This window comes from Haliotis cracherodii, unplaced genomic scaffold (genome assembly GCF_022045235.1).
Source record: "Haliotis cracherodii isolate W230 unplaced genomic scaffold, xgHalCrac1.p SCAF_4, whole genome shotgun sequence".
NCBI lineage: Eukaryota > Metazoa > Mollusca > Gastropoda > Lepetellida > Haliotidae > Haliotis > Haliotis cracherodii.
In genome coordinates, this window is record NW_027266297.1 from 515497 (window position 1) to 526089 (window position 10593).

The window sequence follows — 10593 nt, forward strand, 5'->3', positions numbered from 1 at the left end:
CCTTTTGATAGTTTGTGATTTAAAAAAATTATTTTTCGAGTTTCCATGGCAACGACTTCCACTGAGACTGAAAATGGTGGTAGTCCTGGTTTCCGGAGCAGATCTTGAAAACCGTACCATATTTCTTCACCAAACTTGGCACATAATGTCATCTCTCAGTATTGAATACATTTCCTTTCTTGTTGGTAAGTTGTGCATTGCTTGTGTGTTCCTCCAGCAGTGTCCTGGACACGGTTGTTGCATTCACTGACTAACTTCATGCAGAAACTTCAGGATCTCTCAAAGCAGCATGAATGTGAACATGTCCTAGTTACTGGGGACATCAACTGTCTTCTGAGTGAAAAACTGAAACTTGAAGAGTTCTTTAATGTGTGGAAAATGACTCACTCAACTCGTTCACTCTCCAACTCACTGTCTTGGAGCTACACTGGACTTGTTCTTTACTGATCATGCCAATGCTGTAGCATTCCAGACTCCAATCTACTACTCAGATCATCAGATGATTGGTGCTGTACTTCTCAGTACACCTCATGCTGACCCCTGCTCTCATTGAACTCCCTGATTATTGTTTAAGTAATAACACAACTCATTACAAATACAACAGTGTAACTGATCTTAAACCCACCCAACTGTATAAACACTGCCTCCTGTCCTGTATATATTGTTGTCAACGATACTCTGTACTTCACTTGCTTCATAACGGTGTTAGAACCTACACCGAAACATAGCTCCTAATTGTAATAAAGAAGTTGTTCTTCCCAATGTCTCATCCTTACTCATTACAAATACAGTTATATATTCTATTATAAACTGCAGATGGCAAAACAACCCCAGTAATAACTTTTTTTAGTGCTGGAATCAGGCCTTTTACAAAAAGGTCCAATGAACATAGTTCACAGGAGCTAATGCATTGCACACAACCAGACATGTCATATTGGCGGGGGATATGAGTATTTCATGCTTGTTTTCTTTTGGTTTATGGAAACTAAATGGATTATATGGAGGTCCCCGCAGCCGAAGCTGGTCATAAGAGGCGACCAGACAGGTCGGCTGGTTGATGGAGTGGCTTAGATTGTTCCCACTATCAATCAGACACCACACTTGATTATTTATCTGACATACTGCTGAGTGAGGCGTCAAACAAAAAATGTTCTTTGTCCTAGGATGCTGATCATGGACATCTTGAAGGTTGGGGAAGACGGCAGCTGCGTCGTCCATCTGCTGCACATGGGGCTGGCGGTGAACCAGGTGCTACTGGAGAAGAGCCTTGGCGTGGACGCCGCCACACCTGTCACTGTGAGCCGCAAAGTGAAGCGTATCTTCTCGGACTCACTGGACACCCCGGTCAAGCTGGTACTGGAGCCGCCCCCAGAGGGGCGGCCAGACACAAGGCAAACGGGGGAATCAGCGGAGGAAGTCATCAAGTATGTTCTGCTGATGTTAAATGTGTGAGGTTGTTGAGCAGATGGTAGATGTGTGAGGTTGTTGAGTAGATGGTAGATGTTTGAGGCTGTTGAGTAGATGGTAGATGTGTGAGGTTGTTGAGTAGATGATAGACGTGAGAGTGTTGAGTAGATGATAAACGTTTGAGATTTTGTGTGTACTAGGATATAACTGAAAAAAAGGCATTGAGCCTAAAACACTATTTACCCCACTTTCATGAACATTTCATTACAGGCCGACAGTCTTGGATGTAGGAGAAGAGTATAAGGTGATAGTCAGCCATGTTGTGTCTCCAGACCACTTCTTCTGTCAGCTGAGCATCTCCGTGGCCAAACTTCACCTTATCACAGAGCAACTGCAGACTTCCTGCACTGACATGTCTGAGGTGGTGGGTGTGGAACACCTGACTGCCGGCCATGTTGGCGTGGCACGAGTAGGGGGACAGTGTTACCGTGCAAGGTTGGTGTCCGTGAGGCAATCAGACTGTGATGTTCAGATGGTGGACTGGGGTAGGTCAGAAACCATCTCAGTGTCGGATTTCCTCGTCTTGAAGCCGGAGTACTCTCAACTCCCCTGTCAGGCCTTCCACTGTTGTTTGACCGAAGTCAGTCATGATGGTGAAGGCTGGACAGAAGAGAGCTGTTCTCGCTTTCAGAAGCTTCTAGAGGACAAGGAAGTTACTTTGAGGGTCATTTCTGATCTGGACAGCAGCTGTGTTGAAGTGGATCTGGTTTGTGATCAGAAGTCAGTCGGTCAAACACTGGTGCAAGAACAGCTAGCAATAATCAAGGAGGATGACGAAGATGTTATTTTACAGCGTATTGAAGCGTTTATAGACCCCTTCCCCATCACAGAGTTGCGGGATGCAGCTGACAAGGTGATGACTGCTGAGAGGGAGGACGGCTTCCAGTACCTGCAGCTGGGGATGGAGAAGGACTACAGCATTGAGTTGGGCCAGGACTCCATCTTGGACAAGTTTGTCCTTGACCTTACAGAGGTCACCAAGCAGGTGGAAGTCATGATGGAGGGTATTCGGAAGTACATTGACAGTGAGGAGGCAGTAGAGGGGGATGGGGACTGGGAGCCGGTGTGTGACAAGCCCTGTCTGGTGGAGAAGCAGGGAGAGAAGGCCTGGTACAGGGGGAAGATGGTGGCGGTGGAGGGCACCGTCTACAAGGTGGGTTCAGGTCTCAGGTGCTGGCCTCAGGCATCGCGTGAAAACTAATTTGAATCAAATCCCCCATTTTCATGTGTGTCTGATCACCAGGTGTAGGAATTCCCCACTTTCTTGTGTGTCTGGTCTCAAGTGTAGGAATTCCCCACTTTCATGTGTGTCTGATCTCAAGTGTAGGAAACCCCCACATCCATGTGTGTCTGATCTCAAGTGTAGGAATTCCCCACTTTCATGTGTGTCTGATCTCAAGGTGTAGGAAAACCCCACATCCATTTGTGTCTGATCTCAAGTGTAGGAATTCCCCACTTTCATGTGTGTCTGATCTCAAGGTGTAGGAAACCCCCACATCCATGTGTGTCTGATCTCAAGTGTAGGAATTCCCCACTTTCTTGTGTGTCTGGTCTCAAGTGTAGGAATTCCCCACTTTCATGTGTGTCTGATCTCAAGTGTAGGAAACCCCCACATCCATGTGTGTCTGATCTCAAGTGTAGGAATTCCCCACTTTCATGTGTGTCTGATCTCAAGGTGTAGGAAACCCCCACATCCATTTGTGTCTGATCGCAAGTGTAGGAATTCCCCACATTCATGTGTGTCTGATCTCAAGGTGTAGGAAACCCCCACATCCATGTGTGTCTGATCTCAAGTGTAGGAATTCCCCACTTTCATGTGTGTCTGATCTCAAGGTGTAGAACCCCCCACTTTCATGTGTGTCTGATCTCAAGTGTAGGAACCCCCCACATCCATGTGTGTCTGATCTCAAGTGTAGGAATTCCCCACTTTCATGTGTGTCTGATCTCAAGTGTAAAAATTCCCCACATTCATGTGTGTCTGGTCTCCAGGTGTAGGAAACCCCCACATCCATGTGAGTCTGATTTCAAGGTGTAGAACCCCCCACTTTCATGTGTGTCTGATCTCCAGGTGTAGAAACCCCCACTTTCATGTGTGTCTGATCTCAAGTGTAGGAATTCCGCACTTTCATGTGTGTCTGGTCTCCAGGTGTAGAAACCCCCACTTTCATGTGTGTCTGATCTCAAGTGTAGGAATTCCCCACTTTCATGTGTGTCTGGTCTCCAGGTGTAGAAACCCCCACTTTCATGTGTGTCTGGTCTCCAGGTGTAGGAAACCCCCACTTTCATGTGTGTCTGATCTCAAGTGTAGGAATTCCCCACTTTCATGTGTGTCTGGTCTCCAGGTGTAGAAACCCCCACTTTCATGTGTGTCTGATCTCAAGTGTAGGAATTCCCCACTTTCATGTGTGTCTGGTCTCAATGTGTAGAAACCCCCACTTTCATGTGTGTCTGATCTCAAGTGTAGGAATTCCCCACTTTCATGTGTGTCTGGTCCCCAGGTGTAGGAATTCCCCACTTTCATGTGTGTCTGATCTCAAGTGTAGGAATTCCCCACTTTCATGTGTGTCTGGTCTCCAGGTATAGAAACCCCCACTTTCATGTGTGTCTGATCTCAAGTGTAGGAATTCCCCACTTTCATGTATGTCTGGTCTCCAGGTGTAGAAACCCCCACTTTCATGTGTGTCTGATCTCAAGTGTAGGAATTCCCCACTTTCATGTGTGTCTGGTCCCCAGGTGTAGGAATTCCCCACTTTCATGTGTGTCTGGTCTCCAGGTATAGAAACCCCCACTTTCATGTGTGTCTGGTCTCCAGGTGTAGAAACCCCCACTTTTATGTGTGTTTGATCTCAAGTGTAGGAATTCCCCACATTCATGTGTGTCTGGTGTCGAGGTGTGGGAAACCCCCACTTTCATGTGTGTCTGGTCTCCAGGTGTAGAAACCCCCACTTTCATGTGTGTCTGGTCTCCAGGTGTAGGAAACCCCCACTTTCATGTGTGTCTGATCTCAAGTGTAGGAATTCCCCACATTCATGTGTGTCTGGTCTCCAGGTGTAGAAACCCCCACTTTCATGTGTGTCTGATCTCAAGTGTAGGAACCCCCACTTTCATGTGTGTCTGATCTCAAGTGTAGGAATTCCCCACTTTCATGTGTGTCTGGTCTCCAGGTGTAGGAAACCCCCACTTTCATGTGTGTCTGGTCTCCAGGTATAGGAAACCCCCACTTTCATGTGTGTCTGATCTCAAGTGTAGGAATTCCCCACATTCATGTGTGTCTGGTCTCCAGGTGTAGGAATTCCCCACTTTCATGTGTGTCTGGTCTCCAGGTGTACCTGGTGGATTACCGAGAGACGCTAAGCTGTGTGCGGGGGGAGCTACGGAGAATGCCTCCCCAGTTCCTCAAGGTCCCTGTGAATGGCTTCGAGTGTCAGCTTGCGGACGTGGCACCTGTCGATGGGGCGTGGTCACAGGATGCCATCACCCACTTCAATGGTAACAGTCTTTCATTTATTTGCCTTTTTGCAAAATATTGAGACCACCATATTACTTTTTTTGTGGGTGTTTTTTTGTGGAAGATTAAACAAACATGGACATGTTCATTGACAGTAACAATAACAATTTACTGAAAGCTATTTGCTTCACAGTCCCATTCCAGGACCCAAGGATGCCACAATTGACTGAGAGTGGTATTGCAACCTCACCCTGTATCCATTAGCAGGACATGTTAGGTGGGAGGAATATTCTGGACATGCTATTTTCTCATGGTATATTAGGATGGACAACTTGTTTAAGGCGCTTCATTTCGCCCTGCAGAGTTCAGTCCCTTGCCCGTTTATTATCTCCCTAGATCTGGTCGTAGGTTTGTGGGAACATGTTAGTACTGGTATTCATAATGTGCAGTATATGCTTATAAAACACAAACACTTACCATCACCTCACATGCCATTACTGTTTCCCCTTCCAGACATCGCAAGTGACTCTGTGCTGGCTGCGTTTCTGGTTTCCCAGTCGGAGGGTGTGCACTACGTGCGTCTCCATGACAGCGAGGACCTCGGCAGCTCCACGATCAACCGGCAGCTGGTGGACCTGGGGTGTGCGCTGCCACTGCCAGGGTCGCTGGTGGAGATGGAGCTGGAGATGGAGGAGGCGAACGCTGACATCATGGAGGAGATGGGTGGGTGGACAGCTTCACTGTGGGACTCTTTCTCTGTGTGTGTCTGAACTTAAAACTCATAATCATCATCATGTGCACCAAAGGTACTTATCTGAAACCCTAGTTCAAACATTCCCTCGAAGTGAAACCCTATTTCAAACATTTCCTTGTGGATCTAAAACCCTTGTTAAAACATTCCCTTGAAGTGGAACCCTAGTTCAAACATTCCCTTGTGAATCTAAAACCCTTTTTAAAACAATCCCTTGAAGTGAAACCCTAGTTCAAACATTTCCTTGTAGATCTAAAACCCCTGTTCAAACATTCCTTTGTGGATCTAAAACCCTTGTTCAAACATTCCCTTGTTGATCTAAAACCGGAGTTCAAGCATTGCCTTGTGGATCTAAAACCCTTGTTCAAGCATTTAGTTGTCGATCTGAAGTCTTGATTTTTGTATCCATGTTCTGAATTCCTGAACTGTGATGGATGATGGGTACATGGTCGTCAAGGTGATGTTGGGCACAAGGTTGTCAACAAGGTGATGTTGGGTACATGGTTGTCAAGGTGATATTGGGCACAAGGTTGTCAACAAGGTGATGTTAGGTACATGGTCGTCAAGGTGATGTTGGGCTCAAGGTTGTCAACAAGGTGATGTTGGGTTCATGGTCGTCAAAGTGATGTTAGGTACAAGGTTGTCAACAAGGTGATGTTGGGTACATGGTCGTCAAGGTGATGTTGGGCACAAGGTTGTCAACAAGGTGACGTTGGGTACATGGTCGTCAAGGTGATGTTGGGCACAAGGTTGTCAACAAGGTGATGTTAGGTACATGGTCGTCAAGGTGATGTTGGGCACAAGGATGTCAACAAGGTGATGTTGGGTACATGGTCATCAAAGTGAAGTTAGGTACAAGGTAGTCAACAAGGTGATGTTGGGTACATGGTCGTCAAGGTGATGTTGGGCACATTGTCATCAAGGTGATGTTGGGCACATGGTTGCCAACAAGGTGATGTTGGGCACATGGTCGTCAAGGTGATGTTGGGCACATTGTCGCCAAGGTGATGTTGGGCACATGGTCGTCAAGGTGATGTTGGAAAAGGATGAATCTTATTTGTTTTCCATTTGCATGAACAACTGTCCTACTGGTTTCAGAGCAGTCCTTCAATGACGTGTCCTACCATCGGGAAAACTCTCTCGGGGAGGAATGTGACTCGGATCATGGTGAGCTTAGCTTTAACACAAAACAACAGATTTTGAGATGCATGGAAGTTTACGGCCGTTAATGATTCTGTGTTCCACCGACCTGTATGACTGACCTGTATTAATAATAAAGAATTAATCTGGTTACTTCCCAGCTCAGTCACAGCTCTCAGCAATGTCATATTTTATTTTGAAAACAGTTGACTCCAATGACCTTGGGCTGACCTTCAACACCACTGGGCACTCCATGCTTGACCAGACCGCCGACACCACACATGAAGCTGACACCACTCTCGAGCTAGGTAAGCCGACATCATCCTGGAGCTAGGTAAGCAGACACCACCCTGGATCTTGGTAAGCCGACTCCACCTTAGAGCTAGGTAAGCCAACACCACCCTGGATCCTGGTAAGCCGACACCACACTGGAGCTAGGTAAACCAACACCACCCTGGATCTTGGTAAGCCGACTCCACCCTAGAGCTAGGTAAGCTGATACCATCCTGGATCTTGGTAAGCCGACTCCACCTTAGAGCTAGGTAAGCCGACACCACCCTGGATCTTGGTAAGCTGACACCAACCTGGATCTTGGTAAGCTGACACCACCCTTGAGCTAGGTAAGCCGACACCACCCTGAATCTTGGTAAGCCGACACCACCCTGGATCTTGGTAAGCTGACACCACCCTGGAGCTAGGTAAGCCGACACCACCCTGGATCTTGGTAAGCCGACTCCACCCTGGAGCTAGGTAAGCCGACTCCACCCTGGATCTTGGCAAGCTGACACTACCCTGGATCTTGGTAAGCGGACACAACCCTGGAGCTAGGTAAGCCAATTCAACCCTGAATCTTGGTAAGCCGACACCACCCTGGATCTTGGCAAGCTGACACCAACTTGGAGCTAGGTAAGCTGACACCACCCTAGATTTTAATAAGCCGACACCACCCTGGATCTTGGCTAGCCCACAGCGCCCTGGAGTTAGGTAAGCTGACTCAACCCTGGAGTGAGGTTAGCCAACACAATCCTGTATCTTGGTAAGCCGACTCCACCCTGGAGCTAGGTAAGCCGACTCCACCCTGGATCTTGGCAAGCTGACACCACCCTGGATCTTGATAAGCCGACACCACCCTGGATCTTGGTAAGCCGACTCCACCCTGGATCTTGGTAAGCCGACTCCACGCTGGATCTTGGTAAGCCGACTCCACGCTGGATCTTGGTAAGCCGACACCACCCTGGATCTTGGTAAGCCGACACCACCCTGGATCGTGATAAGCCGACACCACCCTGCATCTTGGTAAGCCGACTCCACCCTGGATCTTGGTAAGCCGACTCCACGCTGGATCTTGGTAAGCCGACACCACCCTGGATCTTGGTAAGCCGACACCACCCTGGATCTTGGTAAGCCGACACCACCCTGGATCTTGATAAGCCTACACCACCCTGGACCTAGGAACGCTGACACCACCCTGGACCTAGGTAAGCTGACACCACACATGAACCCAACACCACCCTTGAGCTAGGTAAGCCTACACCACACATGAACACATGAACCCAACACCACCCTGGATCTTGATAAGCCAACACCACCCTGGACCTAGGTAAGCTGACACCACCCTTGAGCTAGGTAAGCCGACACCACACATGAACACATGAACCCAACACCAGACAAGTTGAACCAGATTTCCCTCTGTTGTCCACCGCAGATGTTAACAACTGTAAGGTGCTGCATCTCACAGTACAGAGTTATGTCCCTTAACTGTGCCAGGATCAGCTCATGGCGGGTCCTATGCCCACCCTTACATGATCGTTGTGTTAGACCGGAGAAACTCAAGTTTTGTTTGTTTGTTGTTTAACACCCTACTCAGCAATAGTCTAGCTTTATGAAGGTTGTCTGTAAAATAATCGCGTCTGGACCAGACAGTCCAGTGATGGACATCATGGGCATCGATCCACGCCATTGGGATCGACAACCTGATCCCGTTATTCGCCTTTTACGTCAAGCATAGTCGCCTTTTACGGCAAGTATGGTTTGCTGAAGACCTATTCTACCCTGGAATCTTCACGGGTCGAGTAACTCAAGTACTGTTACTACCAAATCCTGGACTGTGGCATTAAAACCGGGGACTGTAAAACTTCCATGTTCAGGAATTATTAATGCCGACATTAGATGGCTGATCCTGACAAGTATGTTTTTGTTATTTCAGTTGGAGGACACGTCATGCTTGATTCAGACCAGGAAACGGAAACTCCGAAACCAGGAGCTTCAGATGACAGTGTTCGTATGTGTGGAGAAATAGTCGGTCAGCTTATGGAGCAGAGCAAGGACATCGCAGAGGCTGCCAGACACAGTATTTGTCAGGGCATAGTTGAGGACCTAGTGACTGTGAGTGAGGCTTGTTGTGACGAAAGTGAGGCTGAAGCTGTTAAAACACGGAGCGATGATACAAGCGAGAACGACAGGGAAGAGGCTGACAAGGCCGAGTCTGAGCAGCAGCAGCCTGAGGAGCATGAAGCACAGGCCCCACAGGCCCGACAGGAGCAGGGGGACTTCTACGAATGTGACATGGCGCCAGCCAGGGAGGGAAGACCAGAGTCGGACTCCGCTTTCGGAACAGGGGAGAAGACAGAGTCAGAAGATAATGTTTTGGAAGAACGGACTGAATCAGATTCTTTCAAGGGTTCAGCACAGCCTGCAGACAGTGTTGTGGAAGACAGAACTGAGTCTGACTCGGCCCAGCAAGGATCAGATGAGGCTGCAGAAGACTGTCCTGAGTGTGAGAAGGAGGAGGACGAGGAGTTCTGTGATGCGGAGGGTGGTGGGGCAGAAGAGGACAATGATGCGGTTCGTGGTGGGGTTAAGGACAATGATGCGGTGGGCGGTGGGGCCGAGGAGGACAATGATGCAGTGGGCGGTGGGGCCGAGGAGGACAATGATGCGGTGGGTGGTGGGGCCGAGGAGGACAATGATGCGGTTTGTGGTGGAGCAGAGGAGGACAATGATGCGGAGGCCGGTGGGGCTGAGGAGGACAATGATGCGGTGGGTGGTGGGGCCGAGGACAATGATGCGGTGGGTGGTGGGGCCAAGGAGGACAATGATGCGGTTCGCGGTGGGGCCAAGGAGGACAATGATGCGGTTCGTGGTGGGGCCGAGGACAATGATGCGGTGGGTGGTGGGGCCAAGGAGGACATGTGATGATGAAGAAAAACAAAAGGGTTATTTTGATAGATCTTGTTGTGAATCTGTCTTTTTTAACATTATCTAAGGAAAAATATTTGTGGTAATTCTAGTCCTTTACTGAAGGTGATCTGTTTGTGAAGATGACAACATCACTGCTCTATTCACCCTCCATCACGTCAGAGTCACTCCAACTCCCGGTTGTCCACATGCATGGACTGTGCCTCTCTCGTCTTCTAATTTAAACTATCAACAGTCTGTCAAAAGAATTGAAATATTAGGAGATGCAGATGTTTGGAAATGTCATTTTTGTTCCTTGTTCCTTTGGATGGTAGTTGGGTAGCTAGGATTACCTACCTTAACAGAGGAAGATCTTTCCCTTGGCTAAATATCACCTTGCACTGTGAGAAAGGTATTGGTTTTACTCTACAAGCTGAAGTAACAAAGTACCTCAGTATTAGCTGATGGAGAAAGTCGACATTGCATATAAGACTTGTTGTATAATCAGGATTCCATTGAAATATTTAGGAATGTTTTGAAATATTTTTTTTGTTTTTATTTGAAAGCATTGGATGAATGAATATAGATTGAAGAATCCCTTCATTAGACA

The 10593-nt window shown here is 47.9% G+C and overlaps 1 protein-coding gene across 1 annotated transcript in view; it reads left to right on the forward strand.

The window, feature by feature from the left end:
- LOC139478338 (uncharacterized) overlaps positions 1 to 10001 on the forward strand; it is a 52044-nt gene extending 42043 nt beyond the window's left edge. Inside the window, exons 6-12 of the mRNA XM_071260772.1 lie at positions 1164 to 1424; positions 1678 to 2620; positions 4791 to 4956; positions 5429 to 5638; positions 6765 to 6833; positions 7013 to 7114; positions 9013 to 10001. Coding sequence (XP_071116873.1) covers positions 1164 to 1424; positions 1678 to 2620; positions 4791 to 4956; positions 5429 to 5638; positions 6765 to 6833; positions 7013 to 7114; positions 9013 to 10001 — 2740 coding nt within the window. The remainder of the gene's footprint in view (positions 1 to 1163; positions 1425 to 1677; positions 2621 to 4790; positions 4957 to 5428; positions 5639 to 6764; positions 6834 to 7012; positions 7115 to 9012) is intronic.
- Positions 10002 to 10593: the final 592 nt, after the last annotated feature.